Raw genomic sequence first — 22,669 nt, 5'->3', positions numbered from 1 at the left:
ACAGATTTAAAGTAACTATCAAAAGAACAGGGGGGAGATGACATTTTAATTCAGTGGGCTGTTTTTTTTCTGTTATGCACTGCCTGAAATGGCGGTGGAATTAGATTCAATCTAATATTCAAAAAGGAATTGGATAAATACTTGCAAGGAGAAATGTCAGGGTAACGAGGAAGAGCCTGGACTAACTAGATAGCCAGTAACCACAAGAGGCTCTTTGGGATTTTGGCCAATGTTACAGTGCAGAACGGGGATGGTAACACAAGCAGCCAGTGTTTTATCCCAGCACACACACACACTCCACAACCATTTACAAATTCAGCCATTCCAAAGTGAAAATTTCATTTCAGGTCAGCGATTACCATTGTTATATGACTGGAGGAACATCTGTACAATGCTGAGACTCCCTCCAGTGAAATCTAGTAGCACATTGCCAATGGACCAGCCATCGGTGCTCTTCCTTCGATAATTCATATAGGCCTGAAGAGAGAGCCAGTGAAACATTGTTATAATCAGCAGTTAACAGCATCGTACAAAAACAAATAAAAACACTTTGTAGGTGGGTGTGCTGGAGTTGAATAATTTCCTGACTGGCACAGAAATCAAACTATATTGAGGTTGAGTGACTTTACATATAAAGTTTTATCCATGTGATCCCCTGGATTAGTTTCCATCATCTGAGGGGATCAGAGGGGGAGTTTTCCAGATTTTTTCAAGACCTAATCCTGGGCCTGTCTCTCCCATGGGATTACATAGAGGGACGGGGAAGGGTTGTCCGGTTGTGATGTGGGAAAGGCCTGCCTGAGCAGCTGGGCCTTTTCAGATTTGCATGGTATTAACGACCCAAATGATCTCAACTATCTTCCTCAGCCTAAAGTTCGAAGCCAGCAAAGTCACCGGGCTTAGAGATGCTGATATCAGCAACCTGTCCATTTGTAAAGGATGGTGAATCCAGTTTTTACTGAACAGGAATCCTTTCAACTATTCACCTTCCAGTGAGCAGTGTCAGGGTCAAACTCCTCAGCATTGCATACAGCTGTACATCCAAAGCCTTGGAAACGTTAAAGCTGGGAACACAACCCTGAGGGGCTGCAGGATTACCCACACCTGGAATCATAAAAGTCTCCTCCCCTTCAGCTTACGTGTTCGGTGCTCTACAAACCATTTCCTACCATCCCCTCACCCCCAACCTCGTGCTATACCCTACACTGTGCAGACCACCCTCCGCAGTGTTTGTCGGCCCTTCACCCGCCACCTACCTGTGGGATGTATTTGATGAGTGTGATTACAAGTTTGATGTAGGAGAAGTAGTAGAGATACTGCAGCCACGTAATTTTGTCAGCTACAGTCACAAACAAGGTGATAAGAGCAAAAAGCCAGGCAGCCACCAACAGTCCAATCGTAACCTTTGACACTTTCTGCTCCCCTCTCTGTGAGGCAAAAGTACAGGAGAATCAAGATGGAGCAATACCATATCCAAAGGTTTGAACAAAACAGCTTACAAATGTCAAAAGCAAAGGAGTTGCAAGAACCAGGTCCAGAGTGTAGCAGAATGCCACACCACTGCAATTGGGAACAAAAATTTGTAACAGTCGGATCATTTATTTCAAACTGCAGTGACCTGTAGTCATATGCCCCATAAGTGAATTCTTACAAAAATATAGGCACATAGTATCAAAGAAAGTGAAGAAGACTTGACAGAAAAGATGCCAAGGGAACAAAGCTAATGGTATTTGTGGGAGGTGTCGTGATCTATCCCAGATCGCTACTGGGATATCTTAATGTCCATTGACATAAATGGTCTGGAGGCAGAGAAATGATACAATGTTTTCTGATATTAAATCAAGCAATATGACAAAGTGTAAGGAAAAATGCAAGAAAATGCAGGAGTGCACGTGCCAATTAATAGACTGGGTTGATTGATGGCAACTGCAGTTTAGAGAAATATGAAGCAATACATCGAGAAAAGGAGTAAATAAATAATATGGGTGGCATGGTAGTACACTGGTTAGCACTATTGATTCACAATTGATCCACGCCAGGAACATGCGTTTGATTCCCAGCTTGGGTCACTGTCTGTGCAGAGTCTGCACATTCTCCCTGTGTCTGCGTGGGTTTCCTCCAGGCGCTCCGGTTTCCTCCCACAAGTTCCAAAAGACATGCTCGTTCAGTGAATTGGGCATTCTGAATTTTACCTCAGTGTACCCGAACAGGCGAGTGTGGCGACTGGGGTATTTTCACAGTAACTTCATTGCAGTGAAGCCTACTCTTGTGACAATAATAAAGATTATGAAATTGCTGCAGCAAATGCTAACATTTAATGGAGGGCCAGAGAGCTGCGCAGGCACATGGATTTTAAAGTCAAAAATGGACTTCTGTATTTTATACATGAGGACGTGGAATATAAAACAAGAAATGCTGAGGTTGTACAAACATAGGTTAAGGTTCTGTGTTATGTAGAGTTTTGGAAAAAGGATAGTGAAGATTCACTCAAATTTTACCTGCCCACCAAGGGAACAGTGGGGGTCAGGGCAGTGTCTAGTAAATGATTACAAAGTACTGAGCAGCACGGTAGCATTGCCCTTAGTGTGTCCAAAATTGCCCTTAGTGTTGGGTGGGATTGCTGGGTTGTAGGGATTGGGTGGAGGTGTGGGCTTAGGTAGGCTACTCTTTCAAAGAGCCAGTGCAGACCCGATGGGCCGAATGGCCTCCTTCTGCACTGTAAATTCTATGATTCTATACTAAAAGGTTTTAAGAATTGATACCAGGGAGGAAAAGATTCAACATTTACACAAGAAATTAGAAGTAAAATTTTGCAGTGCTGTTAGAATGGAAAAATCTTGTACCACAAAAGGCTGAGTGAGAGACTTACTTTGGAAGGGAAATGTGAGCAGGTACAGGAAAAGATCAGGAGAATGGGGATTGTGCACCAGCTGCTGGTTTCATTCATGCTAGAAATTCTGAAACCAAAGTATAACAAACCTCTCTGTAGCAGGACTGACCTCATACAAACAACACTGGCAGATTGTAAACATGGTTAGCAGGACTGCATGGAGACTGAAGAAAACGTCACTGCCTTGCACTGGGTTCACCCCATCTGGGTTATCCTTCAGGAACTGTTTCTGAAAAAGCAGGTGACAGACTTAGCACACACATGACAATCAAATCAACAGTATAACTTATAATTCCATCAGAACTCTCTCAAGATCAAGTACAAGTCTACTGCATGGAACCCACAAACTGTAAACAGTCACATGATCAGAATAAATCTCTTCCAAATTATGCTCACCTCACAACCGGTTTGACTTTACTTCCATTGCCAGGTCACTGCTGCAACCTGACTACTCAGTTTATGGTCAAATCTACATATCTATACAGAAGGGGGGGGGGGGGGGGGGAATTCACATAAACCACCCACACATAGGGAGGGTTCTCAGGTAGAAGGTGCTGTCCTTCAGATAAGACATTAAACGCTGTCTGCTCTCTTAGATGTGTAAGTTCCCAAAGCTCTTCCGATCGCCTGGCCAATATTCATCCTTTAATCACCATCAAGAAAACAGACTAGCTGGTACTTGTCTCATTGTTTCTTTGGAATCCTGCTGCTCACAAAGCAGCTGCCATAATGTCTTAATTTCAAATGACTACAGTTCAAAGGTTAATTAGCTGTAAAATGTAATGATGCAAGTTCTTTACTCCTGAATTCAGCAAGTCCCACCTTCCAATATCATCTTCCATTCCTTAAGCTTCTACAGAGAGGGCTATGAAACCTGACACTTGCTGTTTTCCAGGATTTATGAAAGGCAGTAGGTGTGGTGTAGTTGGTGTTTGCCTAAATGTGGAGGCCTTGTTCCATGAAGCAGACATCAGAATTAGGGATGCTGACAGGGCGAAGAGGTAAGAAATTTGAAAACTCTGGTCTCTGGTTGGAGGTGTAATTCTGGTGAATTCAGCTATAAGTTCATAGAAACCTGGAGCAAGAATGCAGAATTGTGACAAACCATCACTGGTTCTCCAAATATCATACAAGATTTAGTCTGGATGGACTAAGTCTAGCCGATGAGCTCAGATTTTGCAGCAGCTGGAGAGGAATGTGGACCTGTCAGAGGCCCGGCTGGTGCAGTTCAATATACTGGGAGCAGTGTGGAGGCAGTGGAGTGTTTTGTAAGGAATCAGTGAAATCCTTATCTGCACAAATACTGGAGTAGAGGTGGAATAATTGTAGTGATGCAGAACTTGGAAAAGAACAAAAAACACAGACACCAGAAGTAACAGAGAAAAAGTGACATCAAAACATTTGTTTTGTCTTAAAAAACAGGGTTGCAAAAAACAATTATTTTAAACATTATGGCTGGATTATTGGATTGTTCATGATTTAAGTAGAAAACAACATCCCAATTTGCATGTTAAAAAAAAATTCTGTTCTCCGTCTGAATCCACAGCAGCCAAGGGTGAAAGCGAAACCAAAAAAAAAACCTCCCAGGGTCACAGCCCAGCTCCACCCACACAATGACATCACTGAAGCCATGTGATGAGACAAAAACCTTTCTTAAAGGAACACTCATATAACAATGTTCTATGTTCTATAACAATGTTCTATGTTCTATGGTGAAGGACTCGAGTCATGTCTCAGGAGACTGGGGAAGCTGGAAATATGTTCCTCGCAGCAGGGAAGGTTAGGATATTTAATAGATATGTTTATAAGTGTGAAAGTTTTGAAGGAGTAAATGAGTGGGTAAATCACCAGAGAACACAGGTTTAAAGTGACAGGCCAAAGAGCTTGGGGAAGATGGATGCCCCCTTTTAAACACAGTGTTATGATGATTTGGAATGCAATATTGGAAGAGTGACAAAAGCTACATAATACCACTTTTGGTCTATAGGTTTATCGGGACAGGGAATATGTTGAATTTCTCCAGTACTATTTTTAAAATTAGTACGAATATCCACGTTCTTTACTTTCACCAGCACTTGGGTTCCCCACTGCTTCCATAATTTTTCATTCACTTTCTGCTGTGAAGACAGATGTACAAAGAATTTAGAGAAGTTGCAGCACACACAGGCCATTCGGCCCATCTTGTCGATGCCAACCCAAGGAAACCCAACTGCCCTTTCTTTTTTGTATTTTAAAATTTAGAGTACCCAATTCATTTTTTCCAATTAAGGGGCAATTTACCACCTACCCTTCACATCTTTGGGTTGTGGGGGCGAAACCCTCACAAACACAGGGAGAATGTGCAAACTCCACACGGACAGTGACCCAGAGCCGGGATTGATCCCGATTGATCCCGCGACCACGGCGCCTTGAGGCAGCAGTGCTAACCACTGCACCATCGTCCTGCCCCATGCTAATCCCACCTTCATGCACCCAGTCCATAGCCCTGTAGCATACAGCACTCAAGGTGCAGATCTTGGGTCTCATATTATACAATGGGCAATTGTCATCTATTTACATACATGCAGTTCTTCTTCTCCTTTCCCCCTTTATTGATTGGCCCGCCCTCTCTCCTGCCATCTCCTCCCCCATCCTGTTTTTGGTGTTTTTTGGGGGTTTCTTTCCTTGTGGCCTTGCTCTAGGCTCCCTATTATCCATTTCAGCCATTCTCCAGCCACCCTCTCCTCTCCCCCGTCTGTTCCCTGCATTCTCATTGGCTCCCATGTGCACCTTATCCCCCCCTCTATTAGCTGTTGGCTTCGAATAGGTCCTGGAACAAATTGGTGAATGGCCTCCACGCTTTGTGGAAGTCCTCCTCTGACCCTTGGATTGCAAATTTGATCTTCTCCAAGTGGAGAAATTCTGACAGGTCCACCAGCCAGTCTGCAGCTGTGGGTGGTGCTGTTGACCTCCAGCCGAGGAAAATTCTTCAGTGGGCGATTAGAGAAGCAAAGGCAAGGGCGTCACCCCCTCCGCACAAATAGTTCTGGCAGGTGCGATACACTGAAGACTGCCACTCTCGGGTATGGCTCCACCCTCGCCCCCCACATCCTTGGACACTACCTCGAAGCAGGCTGTCCAAAACCCTATAAGTCTGGGGCATGTGAATGTGGTTGGCTGGGTCTTCTAGGCCACCGTTCACATTTGTCCTCCACTTCCAGGAAGAACTTCATTAGGATTTTTGTTAGGCGCGCTCTGTGCACCACTTTCAGTTGCATGAGGCTTTGCCTTGTGCAAGTGGAGGTGGAGTTGGCCCTGTACAGTGCTCCCCTGCAGAGTCCCCACCCTATTTCCTATCTCCAAATTTGCATACGTGCAGTGCGGTCAGCCTAATTTGAAGGTGGTTTGTGGAGGGGCTGTTGTCAAGTGGCAGTTAAACCTGAAACACTTTGTCAGTGTTTCCCACCCTACCTCCTCCTCTAACCAAAAAAAAAAACCACGGTTGTTGGGAAGCGGGAGCAGGAGCTTGTCGTGAAGGTGAGTGAGTGCCTCTAAATTTGCTTACCTTTCAGCGGGCGCAGGGTTTGAGGGAATATCAGGTAAGCTCTTCCTTTCTTTTTCTTGTTTTTTTTAAATCTAGAGGTGATGTCAGGGAAGGCAGTACAATGCTCCTCCTGCAGGATGTTTGAGGTGAGGGACACCGTCAGTGTCCCTGCTGATTTCATCTGTGGGAAGTGCACCCAACTCCAGCTCCTCAAAAACCGTGTTAGGGACCTGGAGCTTGAGCTGGATGAACTTCGGATCATTCGGGAGGCAGAGGGGGTCATAGATAGGAGCTTCAGGGAAGTAGTTACACCAAAGACTGGAGATAGATGGGTAACTGTAAGAGGGACGGGGAAGAAGCAGTCAGTGCAGGGACCCCCTGCGGTCGTTCCCCTGAGTAACAAGTATACCGTTTTGGATACTTGTGGGGGGGGGGGGACTTACCAGGGGTAAGCCATGGGGTACGGGCCTCTGGCACAGAGTCTGTCCCTGTTGCTCAGAAGGGAAGGGAGGAAAGGAGTAGAACATTAGTAATTGGGGACTCAATAGTCAGGGGCACAGATAGGAGATTTTGTGGGAGCGAGAGACACTCACGTTTGGTATGTTGCCTCCCAGGTGCAAGGGTACGTGATGTCTCGGATCGTGTTTTCCGGGTCCTTAAGGGGGAGGGGGAGCAGCCCCAAGTCGTAGTCCACATTGGCACTAACGACATAGGTAGGAAAGGGGACAAGGATGTCAGGCAGGCCTTTAGGGAGCTAGGATGGAAGCTCAGAGCGAGAACAAACAGAGTTGTTATCTCTGGGTTGTTGCCCGTGCCACGTGATAGTGAGACGAGGAATAGGGAGAGAGAGCAATTAAACACGTGGCTCCAGGGATGGTGCAGGCGGGAGGGATTCAGATTTCTGGATAACTGGGGCTCTTTCTGGGGAAGGTGGGACCTCTATAGTCAGGATGGTCTACATCTGAACCTGAGGGGCACCAATATCCTGGGGGGGAGATTTGTTAGTGCTCTTTGGGGGGGTTTAAACTAATTCAGCAGGGGCATGGGAACCTGGATTGTAGTTTTGGGGTACGGGAGATTCAGAGTATAGACGTCAGGAGCACAGATTTGACTTTGCAGGAGGGTGCCAGTGTTCAGGTAGGTGGTGTGAAGTGTGTCTACTTCAATGCCAGGAGTATACGAAATAAGGTAGGGGAACTGGCAGCATGGGTTGGTACCTGGGACTTCGATGTTGTGGCCATTTCAGAGACATGGATAGAGCAGGGACAGGAATGGTTGTTGCAGGTTCCGGGGTTTAGGTGTTTTAGTAAGCTCAGAGAAGGGGGCAAAAGAGGGGGAGGTGTGGCGCTGCTAGTCAAGGACAGTATTACGGTGGCGGAAAGGATGCTAGATGGGGACTCTTCTTCCGAGGTAGTATGGGCTGAGGTTAGAAACAGGAAAGGAGAGGTCACCCTGTTGGGAGTTTTCTATAGGCCACCTAATAGTTCTAGGGATGTAGAGGAAAGGATGGCGAAGATGATTCTGGAAAAGAGCGAAAGTAACAGGGTGGTTGTTATGGGAGACTTTAACTTTCCAAATATTGACTGGAAAAGATATAGTTCGAGTACATTAGATGGGTCGTTCTTTGTACAATGTGTGCAGGAGGGTTTCCTGACACAATATGTTGACAGGCCAACAAGAGGCGAGGCCACATTGGATTTGGTTTTGGGTAATGAACCAGGCCAGGTGTTAGATCTGGAGGTAGGTGAGCACTTTGGAAACAGTGACCACAATTCGGTGACCTTTACGTTAGTGATGGAAAGGGATAAGTGTACCCCGCAGGGCAAGAGTTATAGCTGGGGGAAGGGCAATTATGATGCCATTAGACATGACTTAGGAAGTGTAGGTTGGAGAAGTAGGCTGCAAGGGGTGGGCACACTGGATATGTGGAGCTTGTTCAAGGAACAGCTATTGCGTGTTCTTGATAAGTACGTATCAGTCAGGAAGGGGGCGAACGAGGGAACCGTGGTTTACCAAAGAAGTGGAATCTCTTGTTAAGAGGAAGAAGGAGGCCTATGTGAAGATGAGGCATGAAGTTTCAGTTGGGGCGCTTGATAGTTACAAGGAAGCAAGGAAGGATCTAAAGAGAGAGCTAAGATGAGCAAGGAGGGGACATGAGAAGTCTTTGGCAGGTAGGATCAAGGAAAACCCAAAAGCTTTCTATAGGTATAGAACATAGAACAGTACAGCACAGAACAGGCCCTTCGGCCCTCGATGTTGTGCCGAACAATGATCACCCTACTTTAAACCCACGTAACCCGTATACCCGTAACACAACAATCCCCCCATTAACCTTACACTACGGGCAATTTAGCATGGCCAATCCACCTAACCCGCACATCTTTGGACTGTGGGAGGAAACCGGAGCACCCGGAGGAAACCCACGCACACACAGGGAGGACGTGCAGACTCCACACAGACAGTGACCCAGCCGGGAATGTCAGGAATAAAAGAATGACTAGGGTAAGAGTAGGGCCAGTCAAGGACAGTGGTGGGAAGTTGTGTGTGGAGGCTGAGGAGATAAGCGAGATACTAAATGAATACTTTTCGCCAGTATTCACTCAAGAAAAAGATAATATTGTGGAGGAGAATGCTGAGACCCAGGCTATTAGAATAGATGGCATTGAGGTGCGTAGGGAAGACGTGTTGGCAATTCTGGACAAGGTGAAAATAGATAAGTCCCCGGGGCCGGATGGGATTTATCCTAGGATTCTCTGGAAAGCCAGGGAAGAGATTGCTGAGCCTTTGGCTTTGATTTTTATGTCATCATTGGCTACAGGAATAGTGCCAGAGGACTGGAGGGTAGCAAATATGGTCCCTTTGTTCAAGAAGGGGAGTAGAGATAACCCCGGTAACTATAGGCCGGTGAGCCTCACGTCTGTTGTGGGTAAAGTCTTGGAGAGGATTATAAGAGATACAATTTATAATCATCTAAAACGAAATGAAATGAAAATGAAAAAATGAAAATCGCTTATTGTCACGAGTAGGCTTCAATGAAGATACTGTGAAAAGCCCCTATAGATAGGAATAATATGATTAGGGATAGTCAGCATGGTTTTGTGAAGGGTAGGTCATGCCTCACAAACCTTATCGAGTTCTTTGAGAAGGTGACTGAACAGGTAGACGAGGGTAGAGCAGTTGATGTGGGGTATATGGATTTCAGTAAAGCGTTTGATAAGGTTCCCCACGGTCGGCTATTGCAGAAAATACGGAGGCTGGAGATTGAGGGTGATTTAGAGATGTGGATCAGAAATTGGCTAGTTGAAAGAAGACAGAGGGTGGTGGTTGATGGCAAATGTTCAGAATAGAGTTCAGTTACGAGTGGCGTACCACAAGGATCTGTTCTGGGGCCGTTGCTGTTTGTCATTTTTATAAATGACCTAGAGGGCACAGAAGGTTGGGTGAGTAAATTTGCAGACGACACTAAAGTCGGTGGAGTTGTAGACAGTGTGGAAGGATGTTGCAGGTTACAGAGGGACATAGATAAGCTGCAGAGCTGGGCTGAGAGGTGGCAAATGGAGTTTAATGTAGAGAAGTGTGAGGTGATTCACTTTGGAAAGAACAACAGGAATGCGGAATATTTGGCTAATGGTAAAATTCTTGGCAGTGTGGATGAGCAGAGGGATCTCGGTGTCCATGTACATAGATCCCTGAAAGTTGCCACCCAGGTTGATAGGGTTGTGAAGAAGGCCTATGGTGTGTTGGCCTTTATTGGTAGAGGGATTGAGTTCCGGAGCCATGAGGTCATGTTGCAGCTGTACAAAACTCTGGTACGGCCGCATTTGGAGTATTGCGTACAGTTCTGGTCGCCTCATTATTGGAAGGACGTGGAAGCTTTGGAACGGGTGCAGAGGAGATTTACCAGGATGTTGCCTGGTATGGAGGGAAAATCTTATGAGGGAAGGCTGATGGACTTGAGGTTGTTTTCGTTAGAGAGAAGAAGGTTAAGAGGTGACTTAATAGAGGCATACAAATGATCAGAGGGTTAGATAGGGTGGACAATGAGAGCCTTCTCCCACGGATGGAGGTGGCTAGCACAAGGGGACATAGCCATAAATTGAGGGGTAATAGATATAGGACAGAGGTCAGAGGCAGGTTTTTTACGCAAAGAGTGGTGAGGCCGTGGAATGCCCTACCTGCAACAGTAGTGAACTCGACAACATTGAGGGCATTTAAAAGTTTATTGGATAAGCATATGGATGATAATGGCATAGTGTAGGTTAGATGGCCTTTAGTTTTTGACTTACCATGTTGGTGCAACATCGTGGGCCGAAGGGCCTATACTGCGCTGTATCGTTCTATGTTCTATATTCTATACCTCTGCCAATGAAGGAAAGTGTTCCATAAGCTTTCTTTACAATCTTGTCGAGTTGAACTGTTGCCTTTAGGGACCCGTGTATCTGTACACCAAGATCTCTCACTTCATCTACCCCTCTTAGTATATTCCATTTATTGTGTGCATCCTATAACTGTTTGATCTCCCTAAATGCATGACCTCACACTTGTGTTAAATTCCACCTGCCACTTTATTGCGCACTCATAGAACATAGAACAGTACAGCACAGAACAGGCCCTTCGGCCCTCGATGTTGTGCCGAGCAATGATCACCCTACTCAAACCCACGTATCCACCCTATACCCATAACCCAACAACCCCTCCCTTAACCTTATTTTTTTTAGGACACTACGGGCAATTTATCATGGCCAATCCACCTAACCCGCACATCTTTGGACTGTGGGAGGAAACCGGAGCACCCGGAGGAAACCCACGCAGACACGGGGAGGATGTGCAGACTCCGCACAGACAGTGACCCAGAAGGGAACCGAACCTGGGACCCTGGAGCTGTGAAGCATTTATGCTAACCACCATGCTACCGTGCTGCCCACTCCACCAATCCCGGAATATCATTGGAGATTATAGCTATCCTCTGTACTGTCCATCACTCAGCCAGTCTTTAAATTTCCCAATCTCTCCCCCCCCCCCCCCCCCCCATGTTCACGTCCAAATCGTTAATATATAACACAAACAGTAAGGGTCCTAATACTGAGCCCTGTGGAACACCACTTGAAACAACTTTCCATTTGCAGGGGCAGCTTGACCATTTTGTGACCATTACCCTTTGTGTCCTGTTACTTAAGCAACTGCTATTTTCCAGTTTGCCATATTGCCCTGTATCTCAGTGGCTGTAACGTTTTTGACCAATCTGCCATTTGGGACTATGTCAAACGCTTTGCTAAAATCCATGTACACAACATCCACTGCACTATCTTCATCAGCTCTTCTTGTAACTTCCTCAAAGAATTCAATCAAATTTATGAGGCAAGACCTTCCTTTCACAATTGTTTAATGTCTCTGCCACTTTCTCATTTCCCAAGATAATTGGTAAAGTTATGCATTCTTTACACCTTGAATCTGTACATTCCTACCTGAGGAGTGGTAGGACACCAGGTGAAGTGGTGTAAGTGGTATTATAATATTGATTAGACAATGCCTATGTGATCTGACTTTGCATTATATAAAGCTTCTAGGTCTGCAATTGTCTGTTTTGAGGCAATGGTAAACTGGACTAGCTCACAGTCAATCCTTCACTCGAAAACTAACCGTACACAGAAATGAATGAGTAGGATCATAGTGTTTTTGAAGAATGATCAACTAATTAGTTGGCCAACCTATCTAACTTCGCGCAACGGACTCTGTACAGTGCTGTGAAGAAAGTAAAATTTAGAAAAGGATCCAGAGCAAAAAATGCAAACTGTCTAAAGGGATCTGTGATGTTGTTAAATCTAGTCAATAACATTAATAAATGTAAGAGCATGACAGTCTTTAACATGTTACCAATTGAAATCAGAAGTGGATTTCCAAAAGCTTAATGGGCTAAAGGGCTAGGAATCCCTCTGACTAACATTTTGAAAGGAGTTTCTGTTAAAGTGGCAATGCCTCCTCTCCAAGTAACTTGAGCATGGCCTTCACTGCTGCCTAATGAACATTTACTGAAACGGGTTCTCAGGAAGCTAAATTAAATATTACCTCAATATATGGAATCCAGTATAGACCAATGTTAAACATTCCATATGCAATGTGACCAGTCAGATTAAGTGCCAGAAAATCAAAATTCAATCCAACTACACTGAGAGAGAGAGAGGGAAAGAAACAAAGAGAAATACATATGAATAACATTTGCGTATGATTTCGAATTAATGTGCTTACATCACAGGTCTAAAGGAGATAACAATATTTCTGTTACAAAAACTGCTGAACATTAATTTAGATGGAGTACAAGAGGTTGCGGACATGATCGGGGCAATTTATCTGTGGTGTATATCAGGGAATATGATCCTCAGCTTGTATCAACTGGAGTTTAGAAGAGTTAAGAGGCAACTTGATTGAAACATAATGTTGTAGTAAAAGATCCATTGGGAAATATTGATCATAATATCACTGGGATCTAATGGCTTATACCCTAGGGTTCTAAAAGAGATCACTTCAGAGTTCATGCACTAGCTATGATTTTCCAAATTGACTTCCGGTTGCGGCTATGACTAGCTAAGCCGCACATTTGGAAGCTCCTGCAACAAAGGTGTTTTTGGGCCAATTGGAGGGCCCCAACGGCGCTGAAAAAACGAATCCCGGTGGGGGAAGGTCCCCTGAGGAGAACTAGACCGATTTTATGGTCGGTACCCGGAGTGGAGCGGCAAGAAAAACGGCAGCAGCTCCCCAAAAAAAGCGGGGGAAGAAAATCAAAATGGCGGCCGGCGGTGCACCGGAGGAGTGGAAGAAATGGGCGGAGGAGCAGCAGGCCGCTCTCCTCCGTTTTTTCACGGAGATGAAAGTGGAACTCTTAGAGTCCATGAACGCGACGGCCACCAGGTTGGTGGGAGCCCAGGCGATCCAAGAGGCGTCGATTAAAGATCTGCAGCAGGAGATGGCCGCGAGGGAGGAGGAGGCCACAGTCATCGGGGCAAAGGTGGAGGTGCACGAGGCACTCCACATGAAGTGGCAGAGCCGCTTCGAGGAGCTGGACACTCGGATGAGGAGGAAAAATTTGAGGATCCTGGGCCTGGAAGAAGGCCTGGAGGGGTCGGATCTCCCGGGATATGTGGCGGAGATGTTGAGCTCCCTGATGGGGGAAGGGGCCGGTCCGGCGCCCCTGGAATTGGAAGAGGCATACCGGGTCATGGCCAGGAGGCCTAGGGCAAACGAGCCCCCGAGGGCGGTGCTGGTGCGGTTCCAGCGGCTAAGTGATCGAGAGAAAGTCCTGAGGTGGGCTAAAAGGGAGAAAAGCAGCAAGTGGCAGAACTCGACGGTAAGGGTGTACCAGGACTGGAGTGCGGAGGTGGCAAAGCGGCGGGCCCGGTACAACCGGACAAAGGCGGTGCTACACGCGAAAAAGATCAAATTTGGAATGTTGCAACCGGCGCGCTTGTGGGTCACCTACAAGGACCAACATCATTATTTCGAGTCCCCAGAGGAGGCCTGGACCTTTGTACAAGAGGAAAAGTTGGACACGAACTAAAACCTGGGAGCACCGGCGGTCGTAGCCGCCGGGGGACTCTTGATTGTGCAAGTGGCCCTTTTCTTTTTCAGGCCAGGTCGGAACTGGGTAACAGTTTCGTGGAGTGTTTGGGGTGTTTTTTCTCGAACGGTTGACTTTTCTGAATATTTTGAAGATTTCGAGTTGTTGGGTGTTTCTGTATATTTGTACTGTTGAAATCTCTATTGTGGGTCGTTGGCTTCTTATGGGGTGTTTTTTCCCGTTTCCAATTTCCCTTAGTTATTTACCCCTCTTACCCTTTTTCTTTGGGTGCTTGGGGGGGTTTTTTGGTTCTTTTTTTTCTTTTCGGGTTATGGTTATCTGCGGTTATTTATACTGTTTGATGGAGGGTGATGGTTGGGCACGCGGTTAGTTGATAGTTAGTTAATTATTTTGTTATTTAAGTATGTAGTTAAGTATTTATGTATTTAGTTGCCATTGGGTATTTGTATTTATATCGTTAAGTTGGGGAGACGGGACGGGGGGGAGCGGGTTGATTATGCGGGTCTTTCTCGGGGGTTTTAAGGGGATCTTTCACGGGCGCAGATGGGGTGAACCGGGAGGAGTCGGAATGTGGCAGGAGCAGCCGGGTCAGCGGAGACCAGCTGACTCTCGGGAGTACGATGTGGGGTACATCGCGGCTAGGAGGGGTCCTAGCCAGGGGGGGGGGGGGGGGGGGGGGGGGGAAGGGGGGGGGGACTGGGGGGGGACACCGGGTTGCTGCTAGAAAGACCAGGGACGAGAAGGGGAGAGCCGGGGGGGGTGGGGGGGGGGGGGGGGGGGGCCATCGCTATGGGAAGCGGGTCAGAAAAGAAGGGATGACCCGGGGCGAGCAAGGGACAAGACATGGCTAATCGACAGGGAGTAGGGACGGGTCGCTCTGCGACCCGATTGATCACGTGGAACGTAAGGGGGCTGAATGGGCCGGTCAAAAGATCAAGGGTCTTCTCACACCTGAAGGGACTGAAGGCTGATGTAGCAATGCTGCAGGAGACTCATTTGAGGGTAGCAGATCAGGTCCGCCTGAGAAGGGGGTGGGTGGGACAGGTGTTCCACTCAGGCTTGGATATCAAGAACCGGGGGGTGGCGATTTTGGTGGGAAAGAGAGTGTCGTTTGTGGCGGCAGAGGTGGTGGCAGACAAGGAGGGCAGGTACGTGATGGTGAGGGGTAGGCTGCAGGGAGAGAGTGTGGTACTGGTAAATGTGTATGCCCCGAACTGGGACGACGCGGGTTTTATGAGGCGCCTGCTGGGCCTCATCCCGGGACTGGAGGCAGGGGGCCTGATCATGGGAGGGGACTTTAATACGGTGTTAGACCCTGGGCTGGATAGATCGAGTTCCAGGACGAATAGGAGGCCGGCAGCGGCAGAGGTGTTAAGGGGGTTCATGGAGCAGATGGGAGGGGTAGACCCATGGAGATTTGGTAGGCCTAGGGCGAGGGAGTATTCTTTTTTCTCCCACGTCCACAGAGTGTACTCTAGGATCGATTTTTTCGTATTGAACAGGGGGCTGATACCGAGAGTGCAGGACACGGAGTACTCGGCCATTTCGACATCGGACCATGCACCACATTGGGTGGACGTGGACATGGGGGAGGCGCGGGACCAACGCCCGTTGTGGCGCCTGGATGTAGGGCTGTTGGCGGACGAAGAGGTGTGCAGAAGGGTGAGAACGGGCATTGAGAACTATCTGGGTACGAATGACACAGGTGAGGTGCAGGTGGGGACAGTCTGGGAGGCCTTGAAAGCAGTGATTAGAGGAGAGCTGATCTCCATAAGGGCACACAGAGAGAGGAAGGAGAGGCAGGAAAGGGAGAGGCTGGTGGGGGAGCTCCTAGAAGTAGATAGGAAATATGCGGCGGCGCCAGAGGAGGGGCTATTAAGGGAGCGGCGTAGCTTGCAGGCCAGGTTCGACCTACTGACCACTAGGAAGGCGGAAATGCAGTGGAGAAGGGCGCAGGGTGCGGCGTATGAGTACGGGGAAAAGGCGAGCAGGATGCTGGCACACCAGCTTCGTAAGCGAGATGCAGCCAGAGAGATTGGGGGAGTGAGAGAGAGGGGTGGGGATGTAGTGCAGAAGGGGCAAGAGGTGAATAGGGTCTTTAGGGACTTCTATAGGGAATTGTATAGGTCTGAACCGCCGAAGAGGAGAGGGGGAATGAAGAACTTTCTCGACAAATTGGGGTTCCCAAAGGTACAGGAGGAGCTGGTGGAAGGGTTGGGGGCGCCGATAGAGCTGCAGGAGCTAATTAAAGGGATAGGCCAGATGCAGGCGGGGAAGGCGCCGGGGCCGGATGGGTTCCCGGTGGAGTTTTACAGGAAATTTGTGGACTTGGTGGGTCCAGTGCTGGTGCGAGCCTTCAATGAGGCGCGCGAGGGGGGGGTTCTGCCTCCAACAATGTCGCAGGCCCTGATCTCCTTGATTTTGAAGCGGGACAAGGACCCGGTCCAGTGCGGGTCCTACAGGCCTATCTCCCTCTTAAATGTAGATGCCAAGCTGTTAGCAAAGGTCCTGGCAACCAGGATAGAGGACTGTGTGCCAGGGGTAGTCCATGAAGACCAGACGGGGTTCGTGAAGGGACGCCAACTTAACACAAATGTTCGGAGATTGTTAAATGTGATTATGATGCCAGCAGTGGAAGGGGAGGCGGAGATAGTGGTAGCGCTGGACGCGGAGAAGGCATTTGACAGGGTGGAGTGGGAATACTTGTGGGAGACGTTGGAAAGGTTTGGGTTTGGGGAGGGATTTATCAAGTGGGTAAAACTGCTCTATTCAGCTCCGATGGCAAGTGTGGTAACAAACGGGAGGAGGTCAGAATATTTTGGGCTCCATCGAGGTACTAGGCAGGGATGTCCCCTATCTCCCTTACTCTTTGCATTAGCGATTGAGCCGTTGGCGATGGCACTGAGGGGTTCAGGGGGGTGGAGAGGACTGACAAGGGAGGGGAGGAACATCGGGTCTCGCTCTATGCGGATGATTTGTTGTTGTATGTGGCAGGCCCGGAGGGGGGAATGCCGGAGGTAATGGGGATACTAGCGGAGTTCGGGGACTTTTCGGGATATAAATTAAATCTGGGGAAAAGTGAGGTCTTTGTAATACACCCGGGAGACCAAGGGGAGGGAATTGGGAGGCTCCCCTTCAAAAGAGCAGTTAAAAGTTTTAGGTATTTGGGGGTGCAGGTGGCAAAGAACTGGGGGACCCTACACAAGTTGAACTTTTCCAGACTGGTGGAGCAGATGGAGGAGGAGTTTAAGAGGTGGGACATGGTGCCGCTGTCGCTAGCAGGGAGGGTGCAGTCAGTTAAAATGACGGTCCTCCCGAGGTTCTTGTTTTTGTTCCAGTGTCTGCCCATCTTCCTCCCTAGGGCCTTTTTCAAGAAGGTAACGAGTAGTATCATGGGGTATGTGTGGGCACATGGCACCCCGAGAGTTAGAAGGGTCTTTTTGGAGCGGAGTAGGGATAGTGGAGGGCTGGCGTTACCCAACCTTTCCGGATATTACTGGGCGGCAAATACATCAATGGTACGAAAGTGGATGATGGAAGGGGAGGGGGCAGCCTGGAAGCGCATGGAGAGGGCGTCCTGCGGCAACATAAGCTTAGGGGCACTGGTAACGGCACCATGGCCGCTCCCTCCCACGAGGTATACCACGAGCCCGGTGGTGGCGGCCACCCTCAAGATCTGGGGGCAGTGGAGGCGACACAGGGGGGAAGTGGGAGGTCTGATAGGGGCACCACTAAGAGGGAACCACAGATTTGCGCCGGGAAACACAGGAGGGGGATTCCAGAGCTGGCAGAGGGCGGGTATTAGACAACTGAGGGACTTGTTTATAGAGGGGAGGTTTGCGAGCCTGGGAGAGCTGGAGGAGAAATTTGGGCTCCCCCCGGGGAACACGTTCAGGTACCTCCAAGTGAAGGCATTTGCCAGACGACAGGTAGCGGGGTTCCCCGCGCTCCCCGACAGGGGGGTGAGTGATAGGGTGCTATCAGGGGTCTGGGTCGGGGAGGGGAAGATCTCGGACATCTATAAGATTATGCAGGAGGTGGAGGAGGTACCAGTAGAGGAGCTGAAAGATAAGTGGGAGTTAGAGCTGGGGGAACAGATAGAGGACGGGACATGGGCAGACGCCCTGGAGAGGGTTAACTCGTCGTCGTCATGTGCGCGACTAAGTCTCATTCAATTTAAGGTACTGCATAGAGCCCACATGACGGGGACAAGGATGAGTCGGTTTTTCGGGGGTGAAGACAGGTGTATTAGATGTTCGGGAAGCCCTGCGAATCATGCACATATGTTTTGGGCATGTCCGGCACTGGAGGAGTTCTGGAAGGGGGTGGCAGGGACGGTGTCGAGAGTGGTGGGGTCCAGGGTCAAGCCAGGATGGGGATTTGCGATCTTCGGGGTTGGGGTGGAACCGGGGGTACAGGAGGCGAGGGAGGCTGGAATATTAGCCTTTGCGTCCTTGGTGGCTCGGAGGAGGATCCTGATTCAGTGGAGGGACGAAAGGCCTCCGAGTGTTAACACCTGGTTAAACGACATGGCAAACTTCATCCAATTGGAAAGGATCAAATTCGCCCTGAGAGGGTCGGTGCAGGGGTTTTCCAGGCGATGGCAACCCTTCCTAGACCTCTTGGATCAGAGATAGAAACTGAGGCCATGACAGCAGCAACCCGGGAGGGGAGGGGAGGGCGGGAGGGGGGAAGGGGGGGGGGGAAAACGACGAAGGAAGTACGGTAGCGGCGGTGGCACGGGCAAGGCCTGCCCGAGGACGCTGCTAGAAATGATAAGTTGGTCTGACTGTCGGTTCGCCGGCGGGGGGGGGGGGGGGGGGGGGGGGGGGGGGGGGGGGGACGCGCGGGTAGGGGGGGGGGGGATTCTTTTTCTTTTTCTTGTTAAGTAGGGGGGTTTGACTTTGTTTTGCTATAATTTAAATGTAAATGTAGGGGGGGTTAAAATGTTTGTATTTTGAAAAATTCAATAAAAATTATTTAAAAAAAAAAAAAATGATTTTCCAAATTTCCTTAGAATCGGGAACAGTCCCATTAGGTCACAAATTGTGAAATGTTACACCACTTTTCAAGAGAGGCGGAGAGAAAACAGTGTACCATAGGCCAGTTAGCCTAACATTGGTTATTGGGAATAGGATGGAATATATTATTAAGGAAGTCTTAATAATAGACTTGGGCGGCGCGGTAGCACAGTGGTTAGTACAGTTGCTTCACAGCTTCAAGGTCCCAGGTTTGATTCCCGGCTTGGGTCACTGGCTGTGCGGAGTCTACAAGTTCTCGCCATGTCTGTGTGGGTTTCCTCCAGGTGCTCCGTTTCCTCCCACAGTCCAAAGACGTGCAGGTTAGGTGGATTGGCCATGATAAATCACCCTTAGGTTAGGTGGGGCTATGGGGATAGGATAGAGGTGTGGGCTTGAGTGGGATGCTCTTTCCAAGAGCCAATGCAGACTCAATGGGTCGAATGGCCTCCTTCTGCACTGTAAATTCTATGATAATGCATGCAGAACAACATAGTATGATTAGAATATGGTTTCACTAAAGGGAAATCCTGTGACAAATTTAGAGTTTTTTCAGGATGTAGATAGATAAAGGTGAACCAGTAGCTGTAGTATACCTGGAATTGTAAAAAAAAATTCAATAATAATAATAATCTCTCTTGTCACAAGTAGGCTTACATTAACACTGCAATGAAGTTACTGTGAAAAACGCCCCATGTCGCCGTTCCGATGCCAGTTTGGGTACACAGGAGAATTCAGAATGTCCAAATTACCTAACAGCACGTCTTTCGGGATTTTTGGGAGGAAACCGGAGCCCCTAGAGGAAACCCATGCAGACACAGGGAGAATGTGCACACTCTACACTGACAGTGAATGAAGCCGGGAATCGAACCTGGGACCCTGGAGCTGTGAAGCAACAGTGCTACCCACTGTTCTAAAGTTAATAGACAAGATAAGGGCTCATGGAGTTGGGGGGTAATATTTTAGTATGGGCAGAGGATTGCTAATGGATAGAGGATTGGTAATGACTAAAAAGCAGAGAGTTGGCATAAACAGGGCTTTTTCCAAGTTGGCAGACAGTGGATAGTAGAGAGCTGGGGCATCAGCTATTTCTGAGATGGAAAGACGGAGAGTTTGCTGCAGGTACCAAACTAGGTGTCCTTATCGGAGGAAGGATTTTCTTGCTATGGAGGGAGAGCCGCGAATGTTTACCAAGCTGATTCCTGGGATGGTGGGACCGTCATATGAGGAGACTAAGTCAGTTAGGTTATATTCTTTGGAGTTTAGAAGAGTGAGAGGAGATCTCATAGAAATTTATGAAATTCTAACAGGATTAGACAGGGTAGATTCAGAAAGAATGTTCCCGATGGTGGGAGTGTCCAGAACCAGGATTCATAGTATTTGGATAAGGGGTAAACATTTTAGAACTGAGGCGAGGCAAAATTTCTTCACCCAGAGAGTGGTGAATCTGTGGAATTCTCTACAACAGAAAGTAGTTGAAGCCAAAACATCAGTGTAATTTCAAAAAATAATTAGATATAGTTCTTGGGGCTATAGAAATCAAGGGATGGGGGTGGGGGGGGGGGGGGGGGGGGGGGGGAGCAGGATCAGGGTATTCAACTTGGATGATCATCCATGATCATAACGAATGGCGCAGCAGGTTCAAAGGGCCGAATTGCCTCCATCTGCTTCTATTTTCTATGTTTCGGTGTGTGGTAAGTGGTTCTTGAACCACTATGGTCCATGTGGCGTAGGTACACCCACAGGGCTGTTAGTGAGGGAGTTTCAGATTTTTGACCCAGTGACAGTGAAAAACAGTGAAATATTTCAAGTCAGGAAAGTGTGACATCAAGGGCAACTTGCAGATGGTGATGTTCCCATGCGTCTACTGCCTTTGTCCTTCTCGTCAAAGAAGCTCACATTCCGTGACTAAATAAAACAGTTAATCTCACATGGCATGGATTTTAGATTGTGTTGTATTTCTGTGATTCATAATTACCAGCAATGTCGTAAGAAAATAGACAAGAAAAGTAGATGGTTGTGCATTTAATAACTGGCCAGATTAGGCATTTGAAATTTTCCATCACTGACAAACTTCATAGAAATGATAAATGTTATTAATCTAAACACTGCCCTGGTGAAGCGCTCCACACCTTTCGCTCATCCTTACCTAATGAAATTATGTGTAAGGATCACTGGAGCTTGAAAATAGTACTAAACCCCTAGCGTGGTACTTCAGATACTTTAACCTTTCACAGATACCAACACAGTGTAAATTCATAAGAGCTAATTAAAGAATGTGAAATAACAAGCAGACTGAGGTTCATCAGTGTCATCGGCTCACTAGCTTCCATATCCTATGCAAAGAATTCAAAGATCAATGCTGCACCCAGAGCAGGAACTGTAGGCAGCAGCAAATAAATGCATGGTTGCAGAGTGAAAATAGGTCTGATAGACATAGCAATTCAGTAACAGACACAGACAGCAGTCATGTGAAGAGCACTGTAACTATAGGACTTTGACCTAATGCACATTTCTACGCTATACTGTAATTATTGTGAAGTCTATTACCCCGAGATATGTGGCAAAAATTGTAATGACAAGGCATCAAATTGGCTTTTTCTCTCTTTTTCCAATGGCCCAGAATTTTGCTGAATGGGGTATCTCATGTGCCGATTAGTTCGATGGGGTTCTTCACTCTTTAACTCAAAATAGTTTTGTTGCATAACTTGGAAGTGTGTAGACAATGGTGAAGCGGGAGCAACATTTTGTTGGAAACTTTGGTGAGTAACACGGAGTTGCCTCCTTAACCAATGAGGTTAAAGGATTGCTTTGGTTTGCACTGAGTGCTGAATTTGGGTGCATTTGAGTGTTATAGTGAGAGTTTGGTGACTGAGGGATATTAAGGGTTTATTTTTTATTTGTATCTAAAGTCTCGTCTTTCTTTTATTTAGTTAATTAACTTAAAAGTTGCTGTTTGGTTGAGAAGATGAATTTTCAATCAGCTTTAAACAAAGGTTCTACTTGTAGCTACTTGCAGCTGGAGCTTGTTAATTAGTTAATTGGATTAGGCCAGTTTTCAGAGGCTAGAGTCACAGTATAAATCTGAGCTAGTTACAGTGCAGACTTTGTTTGCGCTGAGTGATGAATTTGGGTGCATTGGAGTGCAATAATGAGAGTTTGGTGACTGAGGGAGTGCTGAATTTGGGTGCTATAGTGAGAGTTTTGTGACTAAGGGAGTTAGGTGAGGAGGGTGTAAGCTCCTTTCATTTCATTTCCTACATTTCCTCAAAGAGCGTGAAGGGAGCCGGCTCGGGGGGGGGGGGGGGGGGGGGGGGGGGGGGGGGAGAAAGAGAATAAAAAAGCAATAGTGACTCAATGGTCGAGACGCCCGGAAGGTATGTTGCCTCCCGGGTGCCAGGGCCAAGGATATCTCGGATCGTGTCTTCAGGATCCTTAAGTGAGCAGCCAGAAGTTGTGGTGCACATTGGTACCAACGTCGTAGGTAGGAAAAGGGGTGTGGATGTAATAAATGAGTTTAGGGAGTTAAGCTGGAAGTTAAAAGCCAGGACAGACGAGTTGTCATCTCTGGTTTGTTGCCGGTGCCACGTGATAACGAGAATAGGGAGAGAGTGCAGTTGAAGTGGTTGCAGGAATGGTGTAGGAGGAAGGGTTTCAGGTATTTG

At 47.6% G+C, this 22,669-nt stretch overlaps 1 protein-coding gene across 4 annotated transcripts in view; it reads right to left on the bottom strand.

The window, feature by feature from the left end:
* The window catches only part of LOC119953176 (cystinosin-like), a 76,601-nt gene that overhangs the window by 5,757 nt on the left and 48,175 nt on the right, over positions 1-22,669 (bottom strand). For all 4 annotated transcript variants that reach the window (XR_005457973.1, XM_038777137.1, XM_038777138.1 and 1 more), the window contains 4 exons: positions 12,480-12,579; positions 3,000-3,119; positions 1,257-1,427; positions 360-477 (listed from right to left, as the gene is read on the bottom strand). Coding sequence is in view for 3 of the 4 variants with exons in the window: in XM_038777137.1 (XP_038633065.1) it covers positions 360-477; positions 1,257-1,427; positions 3,000-3,119; positions 12,480-12,579 (509 nt within the window). In the remaining variant the exon portion in view is untranslated. The remainder of the gene's footprint in view (positions 1-359; positions 478-1,256; positions 1,428-2,999; positions 3,120-12,479; positions 12,580-22,669) is intronic.

The sequence above is a fragment of the Scyliorhinus canicula genome, chromosome 18, assembly GCF_902713615.1.
Source record: "Scyliorhinus canicula chromosome 18, sScyCan1.1, whole genome shotgun sequence".
NCBI classification, from domain to species: domain Eukaryota; kingdom Metazoa; phylum Chordata; class Chondrichthyes; order Carcharhiniformes; family Scyliorhinidae; genus Scyliorhinus; species Scyliorhinus canicula.
Note: the sequence above shows the minus strand (reverse complement) of the source record. Positions and strands in the feature narration are given on the sequence as shown.